Source organism: Oncorhynchus mykiss, chromosome 25 (assembly GCF_057628025.1).
Source record: "Oncorhynchus mykiss isolate SJ-2025 chromosome 25, ASM5762802v1, whole genome shotgun sequence".
NCBI lineage: Eukaryota > Metazoa > Chordata > Actinopteri > Salmoniformes > Salmonidae > Oncorhynchus > Oncorhynchus mykiss.
Window position 1 is genome coordinate 28994774 of NC_143046.1, and position 22423 is coordinate 29017196.

Below are 22423 nucleotides of genomic sequence, written 5' to 3' on the forward strand. Positions count from 1 at the left end.
TAATGCATCTTTGATGCACACTTAATGAGAATTTAGCACATTATGGATTTTCTGCGCTTGGCGAGGCTGTCCTTTATTCACCTGACTTCCTGTTATCCCGTTTATCGGCTGTCTCTCTAACACAGGAATTGCTTTGGAACGTTAGAAAATTAACAGGTACTCACGGCCCTCACGCAAGTCACCCCTCTCTCTGGCCGCTATCAACCTCCTGTTTATGTATTTGTGCTTTTAACAGAGTTCTTCCAGGGGAATTTTAATGGAATATGTAATTACCTAGTAATACGTGCCCTATGGAACTGCAGGTAGTTTGATGAAGTGGTACTGTTTGGTACATTGTTCTGCATAACTGTAATGGATAGTAGCATTTTACAGACAATCAAGCAGGAGACAGAACAAGTACAAGATACTCAGGTAAAATGTTTCCTATGTTCTTCCTCCCGTAGGCCCCAGGGAAGCCAGCCATCGAGGTATCTCATTTCCTGGAGTGGATGAGCCTGGAGCCCCAGTCTGTAGTGTGGCTGGCTGTTCTACAGCGTGTGGCAGTGGCCGAGTCCGCCAAGCACCAGGCCAAGTGTTACATCTGTAAACAGTGCCCCATCAAGGGATTCAGGCAGGTCTATTGTACCTCTATCAGAGATGAGGAAAGGTGGATGTGTGACACACACACACATACACACACACACACGCACACACAGGATAGAGCAATTCATGTGGCTTCTCTAATGTTACTGACTGTGATATGATCGTCCATTCTACCGATCTGTCCTGACAGGTACCGCAGTCTGAAACAATTCAACGTGGACATCTGCCAGACGTGCTTCCTCACGGGACGCACCACCAAGGGAAAGAAGCAGCTTCAATATCCCATCATGGAGTACTACACCCCAGTAAGAAAGAGTACTACACCCCAGTAAGAAAGAGTACTACACCCCAGTAAGAAAGAGTACTACACCCCAGTAAGAAAGAGTACTACACCCCAGTAAGAAAGAGTACTACACCCCAGTAAGAAAGAATACTGCACCCCAGTAAGAAAGAGTACTACACCCCAGTAAGGAAGAGTACTACACCCCAATAAGAAAGAGTACTACACCCCAGTAAGAAAAAGTACTACACCCCAGTAAGAAAGAGTACTGCACCCAGGCTGCCTCCTGCATGTCACCCTATTAAAGGTCAAAAGTAGTGCACTATGTAGGGAATAGGGTGCCATTTCAGACACAACCCGCACTATAACCTACACTTTTCTCTTAAAGAGGCAATCTGCAGTTTAAACAATAACAAAGTGGCCACCCCTCCACTGTTTCGGTCGACAGCTGAGGGTTGTGGCTGGAGATATGTAACCACTCTCAAATGCATAGACAGAGCTATGGATGCAAGAACTGACCGTCCGTGATATCAAAATGATCGTTTTAAAACGACACACTGGTTTCCTTACCCTGTAAGTATTCAAGTCATGGGACCGATATTAGCATTTTTCACACATATCCAAATCATACGAAAGTATCTCAAATTGATTGTGAACCTCAACAAAGTCACTTATAGATGTTTTGAACATGATGCGTGAAAAATGTTTATATCGGTCCCATGTCTTGAATGGGATTTGTGCCACAAATGCTAGTACATTAGCATGTGGAAACAGTTCCAAGGGGACTGAACCAAATCATTGATTGCTGTCATACCTTGACTGCTTACAGGGTGAAGAAACCCATATGTCATTTAGTCATTTGGGTGTACTATCTCTTTAACCACGTTTTGAGGCTATACATCGTTGGCATATAATGACATTGTTTACGAACAGTGAAGTAAGACATGTTTATAATGTGGGTTCTGATAGGGTTAGACAGCTGAACTAAGCCCATAAGGCTTCAAAATTCAATGGGCATATATAATTCATTTAACAGTCCAAAAATGGATATAGCAATTGTAGATTGCCCCTTTAAGAGAGTACACAAAGAGGAGGCCACACTCGCACACTACTTCAGCTCCAGTCAATGGAGGCTGGGAGATATGGCAGAGAGACATCCAAATAATTTCTCCCAGGGCAGTATGTCAACCAGGGGAAGGTTGAAGTGGAGCTGAGCTGGAGCTTTTCACCTGAGTTTTGACTCCTATACTGCTGGGTTGTATGATGGAGTGGATGCGTGTAGTCAGGTCCGAGGGAGACAGAGTACTGCATTAGCCGCAGGGCACCTATCACAAAGTTTAGTTCAACACAAGGTGCGTGTGTGTGCGCGGGTGCGCGTGTGTGTCTATGTGTGTCTGTGTGTGCATGTGTGTGTGTGTGGATCCATGTGTGCACAAGTGTGTGTGTGTGCGTCCCTGCGTGCACGCGAATGTGCATGCATGTGCAGTATGGAGAATTCTAAAGTGGTTCACTTTGTCTTCCTGTCCTCCCACTGCCCCTAACCTCCCCATCCCCCTCTCCTCCACCCCCTCATCCCCCTCTCCTTCACCCCCTCATCCCCCTCTCCTCCATCCCCTCATCCCCCTCTCCTCCATCCCCCCATCTGCCTCTCCTCTATCCCCCCATCCCCCTCTCCCCATCCCCATCCCCATCCCCATCTCTTCCATTCCCCCCTCATCCCCCTGTCCTCTCCTTCATCCCCCTCTCCTCCACCCCTACCCCTCATCCCCTTCTCCTCTCCTCCATCCTCTTCTCTTCTCTCCTCTCCTCCATCCCCCTCTCCTCCACCCCCCCTCATCCCCCTCTCCTCTCCTCAACCCCCACCCCTCATCCCCCTCTCCTCTCCTCTCCTCTCCTCTCCTCTCCTCTCCTCTCCTCTCCTCTCCTCTCCTCTCCTCTCCTCTCCTCTCCTCTCCTCTCCTCTCCTCTCCTCTCCTCTCCTCTCCTCTCTTCTCCTCTCCTCCACCCCTACCCCTCATCCCCTTCTCCTCTCATCCATCCTCCTCTTCTCTCTTCTCCTCCACCCCCCCCCCCCCCCCCATCCCCTTCTCCTCTCCTCCATCCCGGTCCCTTCATGTAAACCATGTGTCAGACCACCTCAGGAGAGAAGATGCGGGACTTTGCCAAGACGCTGAAGAACAAGTTCCGGTCGAAGCAGTACTTCAGTAAGCACCCTCAGCGGGGCTACCTGCCTGTCCAGTCGGTGCTGGAGGCCGAGAGCTCTGACACGTGAGTCATACCCCTATAGACACAGACGGCTAGATAGACTGGCACCGAGAAGACAGGAAAATAGCTTGTAAAAATAGCCATTGACTTTATTTGTTGAGAGGGAGATTGCTTGTGTATGAAGTGTTATATTAAAAGATGTTGAGGGGAGAGAAGACTTGGGACATGGAGGGTAGTTGGTTGTACATGATGTGGATTTAAGAAGTTTGTAAAAAGTATACACACACAGTGTTGAATCAACACTGAATCAGGACTGAAGGGTTCAATCTGTGGAGAACCTTCCAGAAGGACAACCATCTCTGCAGCACTCCACCAATCAGGCCTTTATGGCAGAGTGCCCAAACAGAAGCCAAAACTCCAAGCGGGCACATTACAGCCCGCTTGGAGTTTTCCAAAAGGCATATAACGGACTCTCAGACCATGAGAAACAAGATTCTCTGGTCTGATAAAACCAAGATTGAACTCTTTGGCCTGAATTCCAAGTGTCACGTCTGGAGGAAACCTGGCACCATCCCTACAGTGAAGCATGGTGGTGGTAGCATCATGCTGTGGGAAAGTTTTTCAGAGACAGGGACTGGGAGACTAGTCAAGATCAAGGGAACGATGAACGGAGCAAAGTACAGAGAGGACCTTGATGAAAACCTGATCCAGAGCGCTCAGGACCAAGGTTCACCATCCAACAGGACAACGACCCTAAACACACAGCCAAGACAACGCAGGAGTGGCTTCAGGACAAGTCTCTGAATGTCCTTGAGTGGAGAATGTGTCTATGTGTGTATGTGGACTTGAACCCGATCGAACATCTCTGGAGACACCTGAAAATAGCTGTGCAGCGACGCTCCCCATCTAACCTGACAGAGCTTGAGGGGATCTGCGGAGAAGAATGGGAGAAACTCCCCAAACACAGGTGTACCAAGCTTGTACCATCATACCAGACATGGTTGCATTAATTCATTTTCAGTCATGTGGTCTTCACCAAGTGCGATCTAAGCAAATATGTTATCATTCAATTAGATTAAATAATTCAATTCTTTAAGACAATACAATACATATTTCATAAGACCTTATTTTGAGGGCTGAGTAATTTTACCTCAATACATTGGTTTGAAACTCCTGGTTTAAAGGCCACATCTGGCTTGCAAGTCACACACACACACACACTAGGGAGTACCAGTAATAGAGGTATTAATGATGTTTTTCTGTGTTTGACCAGGCCGTGCTCCTCTCCCAAGCTACCCCATGCAGACACACACAGCAGAATCGAGCACTTTGCTAGCAGGTAGGGTGTTATATACACACACACACACACACACCAAAAATAATGACCCCCCCCCGTCTTTCCTTACCTAACTCTGCTTACTCCAGATCTTCCCTCCTTTCTTTCTCCTGGCACTCCCCAGTTCTCTCTCCACAAGTTGATTGAGATATCCATCTTGGTCTGACCTTCGACCTGAGTTGAGACTGTTGTGCCTTCCGGGTATCCTCTCTCTCCCTTTCCTTCTTTCTTTCTTCCTTTCTTCGTTTCTTTCTTTCTTTCTTTCTCTCACTCTAGCTCTCGCTCATTCACTCACACACACTGAAAAGGGCATGAGTGCCGTGTGTTTGGTCTGGGGTGAGCAGGGGTCTCCTGGTTGTGGATGCCCGGCGGCATGGTAGGGCAGTGTGGCACTCCGCTGGGTCCATTGGTCACCTGGAGGATGCGGAGGCGGATCAGCAGTCTGTCTGACAGGGTTACGGAGAGGGCACAGCCAGGGCATGGCAGAGGGGTCCCTCGCCCAGGGCAGTCATGCCCACAGCAGAGCAGGACATAGATCACTGCAGAGAGCGAGAGAGAGACAGGACACAGATCACCTTCTTGTGTGTGTGTGTTGTATGTGAGAGTGCTCCTTACCTGAGGCAGCATTGCTCCACACCTTGCCACTATTCAAGACAGAGGAGACACACACAGGATATCTTCTATTCTCTCTCTCCAAATTTGTTCCCTTTCAGTCTTTTTCACTGTTTATTTAAGTCATTGTTGTCACTCTTTTCTCTCCCACTCGTTCAAATTCATTATTTCCATAGACTTGTATTAATTGCTTCTGTTCCAAAGTCCCCTCACGTTTATTAGTCTTCTCCTGCCAATTAGAATCATTTAGTTGGCACAACTCCTTGGCTCAAGCTGAAGACCCACAAAACTTCACTGATAGGTAAACAGAAATTGAGAAATGGGCAGGGAGCAGTGCAATTTGCTTAAGTGAGATATGCCTATATGTCTTAATTTGTTGGCTTGCAGATTTGCCAAAGAAGTCTCAGTGTTCCTGAAGTTGCTGTTAAGACAGAGATGATGTTGTATCTTTGTAGCTTTATGCTGGCTTTACAGTTTCTATCTCTTTTTATGTACTTTGGATGTAGTGTGCCATTTTACAGTTCTTAAACATCTTGAGCTCCTCACAATTCTATCAACCATAGAGGACTCTGAACTGGATTCTGAAAGCCTAACAGAGGACAGTTTAACTTGAACTATATTCCAACATGATCTGAGAGCTCGCTAAATGAGAAAAAGCTGATTATTTTAATAATGTACATTGCACAGATGCCATTCAATCTGTACTTTGCTTCATGCAAAATTGGCTCCAGTACACACACTCTCTTGCTCTCTCTCTCTCTCTCTCTCTCTCTCTCTCTCTCTCTCTCTCGCTTGCTCTCGCTCTCTCCCTCTTGAAAAACACTTCAAATGAGGGACTATATATATTTATTCCCATAGTACTGCAAACGCCTGGCTGTCAGAACCATGCCAGGCAACTACGTACATTAAAAGGTCCCTGAGGCTGACATCACAGCAGAAGAACAGAGTGTCTGTCTCTACTCAGTCATATGAGGGGGTGTACATGTTAATCCAGTGTAAGAATATGATGTCCCAGAGGAGGATTGTGGGTATTTGATGTTTTGGGTTGGATCCAGATTTGCTGGTGTGTCACACACCAAGGTGCTAGTGGAGAGCTCTCCTTTTGTCATTAGTACAGACTCGGAGGGAGGGAGGGAGGGAGGAAGCTAGCTCAAGGTGCTATCTAGAACCTAAAAGGGTTATTCTGCTGTCCTCATAACATAACCCTTTGAAGATCCCTTTTTGGTTCCAGGTAGAACCCTTTTGGTTCCAAGTAGAACCCTTTTGGTTCCAAGTAGAACCCTTTTTGGTTCCAAGTAGAACCCTTTTGGTTCCAAGTAGAACCCTTTTGGGTTCCATGTAGAACCCTTGTGTGTGTGTGTTTGTTGTAAGGGGTTATACCTGGAACCAAAAAGGGTTGTACTTAGAACCAAAAAGGATTATACCTGGAGCCAAAAAGGGTTGTACCTGGAACCAAAAGTAACCTTTTTTTTCTAAGAGTGTGGGACTCATAGGAATTAACTCTCAAATTCCCACATCATCAATACTGTCTTGAGGACTGGGGCCAAGTCTACAGTTCTCACATAGAATACTGGGGTGAGGCTCCCTCTCCTCTCTACCCTGCCTTCCGGTCCTGTAACAACCATTTGATTAATGGCCTAACTGATTGAATTAAGGGGACAGATCTGGCCACAGTGAGAGTGGTTAAATGAATGTCTGTTAGCCATAGGACCAAGGTCTGGCCACGGTCAGAGTGGATGGATAAAGGGCCAGGTCTTGCCACGGTCAGAGTGGATGGATAAAGGGCCAGGTCTGGCCACGGTCAGAGTGGATGGATGAAGGGCGTGGTCTGGCCACGGTCAGAGTGGATGGATAAAGGGCCAGGTCTGGCCACAGTCAGAGTGGATGGATGAAGGGCCAGGTCTGGCCACGGTCAGAGTGGATGGATGAAGGGCCAGGTCTGGCCACGGTCAGAGTGGATGGATAAAGGGCCAGGTCTGGACACGGTTAGAGTGGATGGATAAAGGGCCAGGTCTGGCCACGGTTAGAGTGGATGGATAAAGGGCCAGGTCTGGCCACGGTTAGAGTGGATGGATGAAGGGCCAGGTCTGGCCACGGTCAGAGTGGATGGATGAAGGGCCAGGTCTGGCCACGGTCAGAGTGGATGGATGAAGGGCCAGGTCTGGCCACGGTCAGAGTGGATGGATGAAGGGCCAGGTCTGGCCACGGTCAGAGTGGATGGATGAAGGGCCAGGTCTGGCCACGGTCAGAGTGGATGGATGAAGGGCCAGGTCTGGCCACGGTCAGAGTGGATGGATAAAGGGCCAGGTCTGGCCACGGTCAGAGTGGATGGATAAAGGGCCAGGTGTTGTGGGGGGCCTGGAGCCTGAGTAGCATGAGACACATTTCATTAGTGTCTCTGGCAGAGGTTGTACATGGCTGGTGGTTCCAACACAGTATCCTGGCAGCTCCCTCAGAAGGCCGTTCCCACTGCTGAGAGAGTGAGGTGTCGCTAAAAGCTAAGTTCTGCCTAGTCAGCTGCCAGATCAAATTCCTGTACATGCAAATGTATTTGGTGAATTAAGCTGATTCTGGTAATAGGGGAGGAGTATAACAGCACAGATGGTGGATAAATGAAGATAGTTCGCTCTGGCCATTTACCATTGTAAAAAAATGGTCAGTTCTGGTTTACTTAAATGGGTGTCTCCCCCATAAACACAAATGGAATAGCAGCTGGGTTTGGTGTACTTAGTTCATTGACTTTCATTAAACCCGAAGAAAAAAAACAGCGATTGGGGTGTCTTGCTCCCTCTTCTGTCTCTGATAACAGTCTGTAGCAGTGTGGTAGCTGTCCATGGTGCTTATCTGCCAAACTTCTCAACTACACTGTAAGGCAGTAGAAAGAGAAGTGCAGTGGGGTAGCTGTCCATGGCACTGAAAAACAACAGTCACTGCAGCAGGGCTGAAAACCTAGACTCGCTGTCCTTGGTCCTGAAACACTACAATACAGTACTATACTGAATAGCTCTTCTTGGAATGAAACCCCCTCTTCTTTATAAAATAAATTCAATCTGTCAATCTGTTGCTCTTGACCTCTTTTTACTAGAGTATGCCAGCAGCATACTACCCTGCATACCACTGCTGGCTTGCTTCTGAAGCTAAGCAGGGTTGGTCCTGGTCAGTTCCTGGATGGGAGACCAGATGCTGCTGGAAGTTGTGTTGGAGGGCCAGTAGGAGGCACTCTTTCCTCTGGTCTAAAGAAATATCCCAATGCCCCGAGGTATTGCCCTGTGTAGGGTGCCGTCTTTCGGATAGGACGTTAAACAGGTGTCCTAACTCTCTGAGGTCATTAAAGATCCCATGGCACTTATCGTAAGAGTAGGGGTGTTAACCCCGGTGTCCTGGCTAAATTCCCAATCTGGCCCTCAAACCATCACGGTCACCTAATAATCCCCAGTTTACAATTGGCTCATTCATCCCCCTCCTCTCCCCTGTAACTATTCCCCAGGTCGTTGCTGCAAATGAGAATGTGTTCTCAGTCAACTTACCTTGTAAAATAACGGATAAATAAATAAGAGTACCTACCTATTTTCTCTCTCTCTCTCTGTGTGTGTGTGTTTTCCTGTTGTCCAGGTTGGCGGAAATGGAGAACCAGAATTGTTCCTTCTTCACAGATAGCCTGTCGCCTGATGAGAGTCTGTGAGTACACTCCCACTTCCCCCACACACTGAACCCTTTCATTTCAGCCAAGTGTTTATGTATACCCCGAGTGTGCACACACACATTCAGGGAAGGCTGGTCAGTCACATAAAATCATCACCAAGTTTATGAAAGGACCCATAGCCGAGGCCGTGCACACACTCCCCCTTCATCATAAAAGACCCAATACAAAGGGCGGCTGCACGGGAGAGAGGGAGGCCCATTGAAATACTACAGAACATGATGTTAAGAGCCAGAGGCTGGCAGAGCGAAAAGGAGGGGAGAGGGGGAGTAGCTTTGATGTGAATGGTGGAGTCAATAAGGTGAGCCCCTCACTAAGGAATCATATAAACTGACTGGACACAGGTGTTGGCCCTGATCAAAGGCTTTGGCTGAGACAGAGAGTGTTTTGGGGGTGAGGCGTGTGTGTGTGTGTGTGTGCGTGCGTGGGTGTTTTCATTATGAGCACTGCTATAACAAAATGAATTTTACCACCAAGGTGTAGTGGCCTCCATCAAAGGGTTTACTGTGTGTGTTTTTAGTGTCGAGAGAAAGAGAGCGAGGGTGTGTTTGTGTTTATGTGCATTGTGTGTGCATAGGTCCATGTCAGTGTGTGTATTCATATCAGTGTACATGTGTGGGTGCATTTGTGTGTGTGTGTGTGTGTGTGTGTGTGAGTGTGTGTGTGTGTGTGTGTCAGTGTGTGCGTTCATGCCTGTGTATGTGTGTCTGTATGTGCACGTGTGTATTTGCGAGATAGGGAGGGCATTGACATGGTCTGTGAAGCTGCCTATTTGATGTGTCAACATGGCTGTTTGTATAGTTGTTCAGTGTGCTGTTTGTCTGCAAGCTATTTGCTCTGTGTGTCTGGTTTATCACTGTGACACTGTGGCTATGTTTGTTCCAAGTGTTTCTGTACTTTGTTCTTGTCAGTAGGGCTACTGCTCTGTCTCCTGTCTTCTGTCTCTGTGTCCTGCCTCTACTGCTGCTCTTTGTGTGTGCTGAGTCCCCTCGTTCTCATGTCACTCTGTTAGCTTGCTGCCCAGTGCTGCAGTATATCTGGCTATGCTCTGGCGTCATTAGTGTCCTTTATTTCTGCATGTCTGTCTATGTCATGTCTGTCTATGTGGCCACTTGTCCTCAGAATTTAAGACTGTCTGTGTTTGAGCTGATGTGCGTCTATCCTGCCTGTGGTGCTGTTGCTGTCCGTGTGTCTGTTGCTGTCTGTGTGTCTGTGTCATTTTGTGTCAGTACTGCTCCACCATACCAATGTGTCTGTTGCACTTTGCTTCTGCTGTGCTGTCTGTGCTGATGTGCTGCTCTGTCCTGTCCTGTGCTGTCTTGTTTGTGGCTGTACACTGTCCTGTCCTGTGCTGTGGCTATTTGCTGTGCTGTGCTGCTGGTGGCAGGGTTGTGGCTCAGTGTGCTGAGTGTCTCCTGTGCTGTGTCATGTGGGGGACTCAGGGATGAAGATCAGTACCTCCTGCGTCACTCCAGCCCCGGTACCCTGGACCAGGACTCCCCCAGCGGACAGCAGATGCTGCTGGCCCACCTGGACTGTCAGGACAAGGACGAGCTGCAGAGAACGCTGGCCCGCCTGGAGAACGAGAACCGGTGAGAAAATAGAGCCCTTTTTGGTTTTAGAAATATTTTATCCTAGAACCTTTAGAACTATTGGTCTTAGAACCTTTAAGGTATAGAACCTTTTTGTCTTAACTTTTAGAACATAGAACCGTTTGGTCTTAGAACCTTTAATGTGTAGAACATTTTTGTCTTAACTTTTAGAACATAGAACCTTTTGGTCTTAGAACCATTAAGGTGTAGAACTGTTTTGTCTTAGTACCTGTAGGACTTCCAAACTTTAGCTCTTACAACCCTACAGGGTCACTACCATGGCCATCCTAATCAATTATCCATGCTTCATACACCCAATGTGAGAACTACACCATCGTTAGGGTGATTGTATAGTGAACAGAGTATACTACTACTGTATGATGCATGAGTGTGATGGGAAAGAAATGGCTTTGGAACACATCAATTGGATCCTCGTGGCCAAATAGGATTCTGTGTTACTTCAGTACCCGTAAGACCTTGAAGTAAAAGTTGAAATGAGAGAGAATAATGCTTTTCCCATACACTTCATTTGATACCAGAGGCAACTTTAAAAGGTATGATTCATCGGATTTATTCTATTTTGTCTTTTCTACGTGCCCCTGACCTTCGGGCCAACACACACACACACACACACACACACACACACACACATTTGTTTAATCTCCGTTTGTCACCGATGAATAATAGGTTAATAAAGCTAGATTAGTAACATATATACACACAGCTGATGTCTGAAACTTTAACCTAGTTTGGTATTATTTCTGTATTGTTATGATGAGGTATATCCTGTGTACTCCTCAGTTAGCACTGCAGCTGTCTTCCTTTATTCTGATTGGCTTATAGGACCCCATGTGATATGTCAGAATCTGGGCCTGACGACCAAAATCAGACTCATTGTGGAAGTCATGAGTGTGTAGCTCATGAATATGTGGTAGAATTAGTACCGTCATCCCATGCCTCAACCTTCTTTCCTCTGTGAAAATTGTCAGGAAAATAAGAATAAAAAAGATTCCCGCGCACAATTTCAGTGCTCAGCAAAGTGATCTTTATTGTCTGTGCGAAATGTGTCGCGAACCGACTCGTAGCTCGCAACAGAAAGGGAAACAACGTGGAGATCATGGAATAACACAAATATATGTATTAACTAAAGTAAACTGTAAACAAGTAACAATGGTGTGTGTAGTCAGTAGTGTAAGTGAGTGGTTGCGTTCGCAGATGTGATAATGCAAACAAACAAAACAGCCACACAAAAAAATGCCACAACCAAAATTCAGCAGTGTGTCTGCGTGGAGAGAGTCTCCCCAATGAATGGGGGAATTTATCTCCAGGACACACCCGGGCCCAGGTGTGTCCCATTTCGCTGACGACCCTCCCGTGCCGCCCACCGACATCCTAATAAGGAGAACAAGAGCAAAGAGAAAGAATTCGGCAGACAGAGTGGAAGGGTCGTCACAAATGTTATAGAGACATAGGAATTCTGTTTCCGTACAGACAGAAATGAATGATGAGCTGTGGTAAACGATGCATGCACAGGACTCGTCTTTATGTAAAACACAAGTTAATCCTGATCAACGGTTCAACTCGATTACGTTTCTGTTTTCATATGTTCAGAGTGATCATTTTTCCTGACTATGTCACTAGTCAGTTCGCATGATCAGCACACAGACAGTGAACATTAGATATAAAACCCACCTGGCTAAACACCTAGGTGTGATTTTAGACTCCGAAATGTGACCAAATCAGTTTTCTTATCAGAATTGTGTAAGCGACCAATAAACTTAGATTTGATCATCTACCTAATATTGCCAAAGTGCGTCAGTTTCTCTGCCAGGCCAACACTGAGAGACTAATGCAGGTTTTTATTACTACCAGGCTTGGTTACTACGATGGTCTCATGTCTGGTCTTACCAAGAAAAACATTGGCCAACAGCCTATTAATTGAGAATGCAGCAGCACCTGTGCTAACTAAGACTACACACATAACACCTATTTTAAAGTCCCTTCATTGTTTGCCTGTTAGTTTTACTGTTGCTTTATATATTTTTTAAAGCACTATGTGGTCTTTTGCACCTGAACACATGTATCATATGCATTTAGGATATGTGCCCGGTCGGTCCCTTAGATCCTCTGGCACCGGTGTTTGACGAGGCCTTTAGTGAGCCCTGAGTTAGTTTTGGTTGGTGGGACCCTCAGTCATTTAGCAGATATACAGGAGCAAATAGGGTTAAGAGCCTTGCTCAAGATTGTTCACTTAGGGGGCTCAGGGATTTCAACCAGCAACCTTTCGGTTACTAGCCCAACAGTCTTAAGCGCTAGACTACCTGCCACCCATTGTAATTATTCACCTACCTCCTCATGCCTTTTGCACACAATGTATATAGACTCTTTCTTTTCTTTTTTTCTACTGTGTTATTGACTTGTTTATTGTTTACTCCATGTGCAACTCTGTGTTGTTGTCTGTTCACACTGCTATGCTTTATCTTGGCCAGGTCGCAGTTGTAAATGAGAACTTGTTCTCAACTAGCCTACCTGGCTAAATAAAGGCGAAATCAAAATAAAAAAGTACTCTGGTCAAAAGTAGTGCACTTAATAGTTTGCCACCTCGCTGCAAAATGTTTTAATGGCCTCCTCTTGACAGTGGAAATAAAATGCTTTGTTTTAAAGTTCATTTCCTGCAATTCTACACATTTTGCCATGGGGCAGCAAGAACTTTGTAAGTTTGTAACAAAACATTTTTGCAGTTTTAAAGCTAATTTCCTGCAGTTCGACACATGTTGTATTGACTTATGCCATGTTAATATGATCTGAGTTTGGAACCACCAAGACTCTTCCTAGAGCTGGCTACCCAGCCAAACTGAGAAATGGGGGGAGAAGGGCCTTGGTCAAAGATGTGACCAAGAACCTGATGGTCACTCTGACAGAGCTCCAGAGTTCCTCTGTGGAGATGGGAAACCTTCCAGAAGGACAACCAGCTCTGCAGCACTCCACCAATCAGGCCTTTATGGTAGAGTGGCCAGACGGAAGCCACTCATCAGTAAAAGGCACATGACAGCCCACTTGAAGTTTGCCAAAAGGCATTTAAAGGACTCTCAGACATGAGACACAACATTCTCTGGTCTGATGAAACCAAGATTGAATTATTTGGCCTGAATGCCAAGCGTCACATCTGGAGGAAACCTGGCACCATCCCTACGGTGAAGCATGGTGGTGGCAGCATCCTGCTGTTTTGGCAGCATCCTGCTGTTTTTCAGCGGCAGGAACTGAGAGAAGTTAGGATTGAGGGAAAGATGAACGGAGCAAAGTACAGAGAAATCCTTGATGAAAGCCTGCTCCAGAGCACTCAGGACCTCAGACTGGGGCGAAGGTTCACCTTCCAACAGGACAACAACCCTAAGCACACAGCCAAGACAACGCAGGAGTGGCTTCGGGACAAGTCTCTGAGTCCTTGAGTGGCCCAGCCAGAGACAAGACTTGAACCCGATAGCTGTGCAGGGACACTCCCCATCCAACCTGACAGAGATTTAGAGGATCTGCCGAGAAGAATGGGAGAAACTCCCCAAATACAGGTGTGCCAAGCTTGTAGTGCCATACCAAAGAAGACTCGAGGCTGTAATCACTGCCAAAGGTGCTTCAACAAAGTACTGAGTAAAGGGTCTGAATACTCATGTAAATGTGATATTTCTGTATTTTTTTCATTTATACATTTGCAAACATTGCTAAAAACCTGTCTTTGCTTTGCCATTATGGGGTATTGTGTGTAGATTGATGAGAAAAAAATGTACTTACTAAATTTTTGAATAAGGCTGTAACGTAACAAAATGTGAAAAAAGTCAAGGGGTCTGAATACTTTCCGAATGCACTGCATGCCAGGAACCGGCCCTGCCTTTAGTCACTGTGATGCTGGCCTTTGGAACAGCCTGCCAGAGGATCTGAGGGCCTCAGAAATGGTAGACAATATTAAGAAAAAGGTGAAAACATACTTTTTTAGCTGCACTTTTAACTACGGTGCTTTAGCTTGTCTTAGCCATAGTGCCATCTTCATTTATTTATACGTTTTTCGCTGTATTCTCATGTCCACTGTTATTTTACTGTTTTACTTTTTGAATTTGTCTCAAAAAAAAGATTCTCGTCTATCTTAAATGTATATTTGTATAGAAAACGTTTTGTGTTATCTTTCGTTCCTTTTATAATTATATTTGTAAACCACTTTGAAATTAATGATCTTTTAGAAATGTGCTATACAGTGGAAATAAAGTCATTGAGTTATACGCACTACGGCGCTCACACCATTTACTATCATAGCCTATTGTGGACAGTGTGTGTGTCAGTGAAAACTCCCAGCTCTTTAAAATGCTGTCTGCTTATGTCTCTGTCCTCTCTCCCATTCCCCAGGGTGCTGCAGGGGGAGTGGCGGCGGCTGAAGTGGAGGCATGAGGAGGCGGCGGCGGCGCCCCAGCTGACGGAGGGAGGTGAGGGTGTTCCGGGATCTCCCACGGAGGGCCAGCAGGACGAGGAGCTCCTGGCTGAGGCAAGGGTCCTCCGGCAGCACAAGACTCGCCTGGAGACACGCATGCAGATCCTGGAGGACCACAACAAACAACTGGAGTCCCAGCTGCACAGGCTACGAGAGTTACTGCTGCAGGTAGGGAGGGAGGAAGGGGAAAGGAAAGTGGAAAGAAAGAGAAGGGAAAGAAAGAAATAAAAAATATGGCTTAGAAAAGAGGCGAGGGGGGTGAGGTAGAGAACAACTATAAGGGCTTAAAACTGCAGGTACAGAGACAGAAAGGGAGGGGAGCTGATGAGAGACTGAGGGAAATACCTACGGTAAGGAGAGAAAGAAAGAGGGGGATAGACTCAAGAGGGATTAAGAAGCAGGACGATAAAAGGCAAAAAAGGGGAACAAAGAGAATGGCTGGACTGAGAGAAAATAGGACACTGCTGTAGGAGAATATGAATGTGTGAATGGGGAATAGAGAGAGGGGGAGGAAGGAATGGAAAGATCATTTGTACTGCTGCAGTAGAGGGAGAGCGAGAAAGAGAGAGTGACAGAAAGGCCTTTCCTCAGGTGAAAAGACTTGGAAATTGGGGATAGAGAGAGGAGAATGAAAGAGAGACTGGAGAGATGGTTCATTTAGTGGAAAGAGGGGAATGGGATTGGGAACAGCGGGACTGAGTACCAAGAATTCTAAAGCTGTAGATTTGAACTTTCTCAACACTTCCATGAACCTCTCATATCATATAATGCCTTTCAATCCCTTCTTAAGAAATGTTCATGCGCGTAGATTCTTTATTTCCTTCAGTCTATTGTTCCAATATGAAGTGGTGGAGTGGGTGTGGGCAGTCAACTGTCAGTGTCAACCGTTCTGTTTTCATCTCCGTAGAAAGTAGATTTTCCTTTGTTCGTTGTACAACTAGGTCTGAATCCCCAGCCAACGCAGCCTTCAGTTTCCCTGGAACACTTTGACTTATTTAGTGCGTCTACATGTTTACTGTGTCCTTCAACCCCAACCAACACATTCCAATAACGTTTGTGTTTTTCCGAAGTAGCTGTCGATGGGAATTTTGTGGTGATTGATGACACTATTTACTTTCCACCAGCCCAAAGACGATTCGGAGGCCAATGGGTCGGAACCTTCGTCCTTGTCATCTCCGGTGTCAGGGGGAGGCCGTCAGGGGGACGGACCCAGTAGAGAGACCACAGACACAGAGGCAGCAGGTGAGCTACTAAGGCAAATGTTCCCGAATATTAGGTCCTGTCTAGTCTGGGTACCAGTCCTTTTAGCTAACATTCCACTCCGTGCCATTCCTGTAATTTGCCAAATGAACAGAGACAGCAATCAGGCTCGGTCCCACTGGTGGGTTGCAAGTTCCAAGCGATTCCTGCTGGATTATTGACTTTAAAATATTTATTTGTTCATTTAGTGGGCCATAACAACATTGGAATGAGTCTGTTGTCCCTCATCTCTCTCCGTGTGATGCTGTGTGTGACAGGAGATGGAGATGAGGATCATGACACAGTGCAGCAACTGCAGGAGGTCATAGAGCAGCTGAGAAACGTCTTCCCTTCAGAACCTGGTGAGTCTCTGACCCTACAGACCTGAGACAGACACGCCACAGATACAACCATTTACTTGTGCACATCAAGGTAGTGAGTCTTCTTCCAGCAGATAGAAGAAGCAGGGTATGTAAAGTTTACTAGCCCGATCAAAAACCCATTAGCCTGCTGAAGACCCACATTGAGTACTGGCCATTCTGCTTGTGTTCTAAAAATGAATTTTGACCCTTAATTGCCACTTTTCCCCCTCTCTCCTCTTCCAGGAACCACGTCCCTCATCTAACCCAGGGCGACGCTTGGAGTGCAGAGTGATGCCTGGTGGGATGCCTGATGGCCCGTGCCCCATATAGCTGCCGTCAGAGGGACAGAGAGTGCACCAGGTCCTTGACCCATACAGCAGCTCACCCAGAGCTGACCTCTCCCTCCCCCTGGACCTCTGTGCACTAACCACCCCTGTGGGAGCCAAAGGCTAACAGCTAATGCTAACGTCCAGGCCGGGCCAAGCACTATGCTAACAAGCTATGGCTAATGTTATGCTATGGCTAAGCGGTGCAGCCAGACACTGTGTTAACCAGCTAAGAAGGCTAAGGAAGATAACGGCTAACGTTAGCAGCCCAACCAGGCAGAAACAGTTTTAGCTAGCTAATCCACGACTGGCTAACGCTAGCATCCCAGCCATGACACTGTGCTAACCAGCGTCCGCGTAGTCGTCCGAATGTGTGACGCTTTATATCCATACAGCACAAGGACCTTCCACAAAAAGGACTTTTACACAATGCAAAAATGCGTGAGGATTTCCATCATGTTTGTTCTATCCAGTAACTGCGTGCGTTTGTGTTTTTCCTGTTTTCTAATGCGTTTCAAACGTCTCTTTTCTTATTTTTTTTACGAGGCGTTCATGCGCACCACCGTTGACTCAATTTGGGCCAGGCTGGCTGCGTTTCATGCGGCTGTGATCAGGCGGCTGGGGCAGGCGTACCCAGAGCAAAGCAGAGCAGATTGCCGGGGAGCCAGCGGGACCCACAACAAGCTTATTGACTCTGTGGGACTGACACATCATCAGTAAAACCCTATGATTTATTTAAGACAGCCAAAGTGCCCGCCAGCGCATGCAGCGCTGCCTCTGTGCACACAGCTCCTCTAATCTTCCCAAACGGGGATGCCTGTCGTCTCTCTCTCGCATGGCTCCCCGCTCTCTCTGTCACAGTGAGTGCACATATCACACACGCGCAGACACACGTTGTTTCAGATGAACTCTCATGCTGTATTAACGCACGTGCTCATACTCGGATTCATATGGATGTTCATATCGCACACAGTAGGAATACACACCTATAAACACGTAGAGACGCACATACGCTTACACTCACAGCCGCAAACTTTTGTGAAAAGAAATCAGTGACGAAAGAAGGGCTGTGATTTTGCGTCTCTCTGTTCAGGAGGAGAGTCTCGAGACAACGCCGATATGTGTTTAGCTGAGAAAGAGTCTAGCTTTAAACGCTGGGCCCTCCTCTGGCTCCTGCTGTGTGCACAGCAGAGAAGGCATGGTGCCCCCAGTGCCCCATGTACACAAATGCCTAGGATAGTAGGCGCTCAAGGCTGGCGGGGGGGTTGGGCTACCATCACACCAGGATCATGTGACACTCCAGACAGAGCACACTCTATTTGCCTTAAACCCAGACAGAGCCCAGCATGGACCAATACATGTGTTTTATGTTGCTGCCTCAAACATTATTAAATGGAGTTCGCCCTGGCGCTCTCTCTCTCTGTCTGTCTCTCTCTCTCCTCCCCCTCTCCCTCTCTTCTTTTCTCTTTTTATGCTTGTGACTCATCCATTTGTGTATCAGATGTTAAAGTACTGGCTCACATATGCCTTTTTTGCCATTCAGTGTTTTCACAATCAGGGGAGGAAATTGCATCAGTTGGGTGTAGTGGGTGGATGTGAATGTCATTCAATGTCAGATGCTAGTTCTGTTTAGGGGTCTGGGTTCTGTGGCATTTTGCATTAGAGGCATCAGAGAGCCTTTATGAGTAAGGACAGGGAAGACAGTGGGAATTGCCAGCGCTAGAGTGGCCTAGCACCTGAGAGACTAATTAAAAGGCTGGGGTCAAATAGGGCTTTGGCGTGGTGGAGGGAGGGAGGATGGTGGGAATGTGATAGCGAAGTGGAAGGGAGACTCGGAGTAGGAGAGATCTGAGAGACCAAAGGAAAGGGGAAGAAAATAGTCTGTTTAGTGCTCCTGGGCTGAGTGGAGAGGAGCCATCCACTTTGATGTGCTTGCCACAGCAAATCTCCAAGAGACGGACGCAGACAGTAGGCGAGCGGTTTGCTAGAAAAAAAAAGAGGACAGATGCTCTGTTTTTTACGAGGTACCACTTCCATAAAGTCCTTACACCCACAGTCGCAGGGAGCCATGATGTGAATAGTTTTGTATTCATTCAGAGAACGTTCTGACCTTATTGCCAAGAACAGTTTGAATCCCATCCCAGTATTCGTTAGACTTTATCCCCTCCAGGCGCCAGCGTTCACATTTGACATCGTCGAGCTCCGTCGTGGCTGTCTGTTTGTTTTGCTGCTGTTGCTAGGGAACTGTACACTGTACAGGTTGAGAGTCGGCAAGGTGGGGCGCCGTTCATAATGGAAATGATAATAACCATATGGGGAAGAGAGGGTGCACCTTAACCGCCTTGTCCGCCGATCACTCCTTAACCACCCCCGCTGAACAATGCCTGCCACTGTTCAGTGTTTAACTGGCATAGAAAGTCATTATCATTGACATCTGTTCTACCTTTGCCAAGGGCACCGGCATCCTTCTTTACAGGATCCAGGAACAAAGAATTGCTTCAAGTGAGAGAGAAAAAACACGCAACGCAAATAATGTTTACTCTTTGGAAACCTCTTTTAATGTGTTTTTGTTTTTGTTTTTTGTAAACACACGTCTCATTACACATTGATGAGCCCCCTGAACATAGTTTTGGCTCTGAATATGCGAAGCTGTGAATGCATCACAACTCGCTCTCGCTCTCTGTGTGTGCAATTATGAACTACAGTGATTAGGCCTAAAAACCATATGTCATGTAGACCTATATGCCTTCAGAAACTGTTCACCCTTGCCCTTTTCAACATTTTGTTGAGTTACAGCCTGAATTCAAAATCCATTACATTTAGATGTTGTGTCACTGGCCTATACACACAAAACCCCATAATGTCAAAGTGGAATTATTTGGGGGGAAATGTTTACTCCACAATACTAACCTAAATGACAGTACAGAAAGGAAGCCTTTACAGAATAAAAAATATTCCAAAAGATGTGTCCTGTTTGTAATAAGGCAATAAAGTAAAACTGCATAAAATGTGGTAAAGAAATCAACTTTATGTCCTGAATACAAAGTGTTATGTTTGGGGCAAATCCAACACAACACATCACTGACTCCCACTCTTCATATTTTCAAGCATGGTGGTGGCTGCATCATGTTATGGGAATGCTTGTCAATGGCAAGCATTGACTCAGGGACCTTTTTGTTATTAGAAAAAGAAACGGAATAGAGCTATGTTCAGGCAAAATCCTATCCAGGTGTGCAAGGCTCTTAGAGACTTACCCAGAAAGACTGTAATCGCTGCCAAAGGCAATTCTAACATTGACTCAGCGGTGTGAATACTTAAATGAGATATTTTAGTATTTCACTTTCAATACATTTGCTAACATTTCTAAAAACATTTAGTTCACTTTGTCACTTTGTCATTGAGGTATTGTGAGTAGATGGGTCAGGGGGGGGAAAGTGTGTATTTCTTATACAGGCTGTAACAACAAAATGTGGAATAAGTCAAGGGGTATGAATACTTTCTGAAGGCTCTGTAAATGTTTTGTGTGTTTTGGACAATACTGGAGGTAGGAGAGAGTAGGTGGAATGAATGATTACACCGCTGTAGCAGGTAGTTTGGCAGACTGATATAACGATACATGGAACAGAGGAGCAAAACACTGTAGCTCTTCACTGTGTCCCTCTTACTTTTACTCCCAGAAGTCCATACTGTCTTTGTAGAGGCATTGTGTTACAGCCCATCGAATCAAAGCCTCTGTAAGAACACTACGTTATACTGCCCCACATCACGTCTCTCTGTAGTCATGTGATTATCCATCTGAGGAGTCTCATGTTCGAGATAAAACCACTGTGTAGCTCAAACCATATTGGAGCTCTACAAGTAGTGTCCCGGGCTCCCCGTAGCGCCACCTCACGCTGGATACCAGTCCGATCATTTTCGGCGTGATTGAGGAGAAGCCCTAGCCGCCGGAGACAGAGACAGTTTAGAGGACATGGCCAACGGGTATGGCTGTGTCCCTGCTATATATAGTTGGTCAACGCGTTATAGAGCCCCGCTCATTGTTCCTAATGGCGAGACCTTCTGTGCATGCTGAGTTCTGGGCACCTTGGCAGCGTTACGAGACACAGGGAGGGTTGTTGGTGTTCTCAAACACGGCAGGGTTATGAATTACTTAACCTCTTATGGGAATCAGAGCTACGACGACATACACATATTTTACCACACAGCGACGCCCCGCCTCCGCAAAACACAGACTCATCTTTTCTATTCTACTGGCTTTTTTAAAGCAACGTTACTACGCCTCATTACTTCCATTTGTTAATGACTAATGTGTCTGTCATTTACTTATTTGTTTATTTAAATGTGTACTGTACTGACATTCCTCCCTGTTGTTGTCCTCCCCATCGGTTTTTAATCTGTATAAAATGATTGAAAAAGAAAGGCTTTTAATAACGAGTGGGTTACTGGCTGCTTTCTACTCTTTGTGTACAAAGAATAAATACAATTTGTATTTGTTATACACAACGTCTGCTTGTCTTTTGTGTATGCCACCAAGTATGACCTTGAATTGAATTATGGTAATCACCACATGATATGTCATGATCACATCAATGTCTTGATTCACATCAATGTCTTAATCACATCAATGTCTTAATCACATCAATGTCTTGAATCATATCAATGTCTTGATCACATCAATGTCTTGAATCATATCAATGTCTTGATCACATCAATGTCTTGATCACATCAATGTCTTGATCACATCAATGTCTTGAATCATATCAATGTCTTGATCACATCAATGTCTTAATCACATCAATGTCTTGAATCATATCAATGTCTTGATCACATCAATGTCTTGAATCATATCAATGTCTTGATCACATCAATGTCTTGATCACATCAATGTCTTGATCACATCAATGTCTTGAATCATATCAATGTCTTGATCACATCAATGTCTTGAATCACATCAATGTCTTGATCACACCAATGTCTTGATTCACATCAATGTCTTGATTCACATCAATGTCTTGGATCACATCAATGTCTTGGATCACATCAATGTCTTGATCACATCAATGTCTTGATTCACATCAATGTCTTGATTCACATCAATGTCTTGATTCACATCAATGTCTTGGATCACATCAATGTATTGGAGCACATCAATGTCTTGGATCACATCAATGTCTTGATTCACATCAATGTCTTGATTCACATCAATGTCTTGATTCACATCAATGTCTTGGATCACATCAATGTCTTGGATCACATCAATGTCTTGGATCACATCAATGTCTTGATTCACATCAATGTCTTGATTCACATCAATGTCTTGATTCACATCAATGTCTTGGATCACATCAATGTCTTGGATCACATCAATGTCTTGGATCACATCAATGTCTTGATTCACATCAATGTCTTGATTCACATCAATGTATTGGATCACATCAATGTCTTGGATCACATCAATCTCTTGGATCACATCAATGTCTTGGATCACATCAATGTCTTGATCACATCAATGTCTTGAATCATATCAATGTCATGAATCATATCAATGTCTTGAATCATATTAATGTCATGAATCACATCTGAATCACATTAATGTCTTGATTCACATCAATGTCTTAATCACATCAATGTCTTAATCACATCAATGTCAAGAATCACATCAATGTCAAGAATCACATCAATGTCAAGATTCACATCAATGTCTTGGATCACATC

General features: G+C 45.6%; 1 protein-coding gene across 2 annotated transcripts in view; it reads left to right on the top strand.

Annotated features, from left to right (window-relative positions):
* Positions 1–21206, top strand: part of LOC110504439 (dystrophin-related protein 2) — a 98083-nt gene extending 76877 nt beyond the window's left edge. The window contains exons 15-24 of one of the 2 annotated variants that reach the window (XM_090219597.1): positions 444–610; positions 773–887; positions 2994–3130; positions 4341–4406; positions 8628–8693; positions 10158–10307; positions 14700–14949; positions 15906–16023; positions 16299–16382; positions 16626–21206. In XM_090219597.1, coding sequence (XP_090075723.1) covers positions 444–610; positions 773–887; positions 2994–3130; positions 4341–4406; positions 8628–8693; positions 10158–10307; positions 14700–14949; positions 15906–16023; positions 16299–16382; positions 16626–16645 — 1173 coding nt within the window. In that variant the 3' untranslated portion in view covers positions 16646–21206. Of the gene's footprint in view, positions 1–443; positions 611–772; positions 888–2993; positions 3131–4340; positions 4407–8627; positions 8694–10157; positions 10308–14699; positions 14950–15905; positions 16024–16229; positions 16383–16625 lie in introns of both variants that reach the window. The other variant, XM_090219596.1, reaches the window with a different exon arrangement.
* The last annotated feature ends 1217 nt before the right edge of the window (positions 21207–22423 follow it).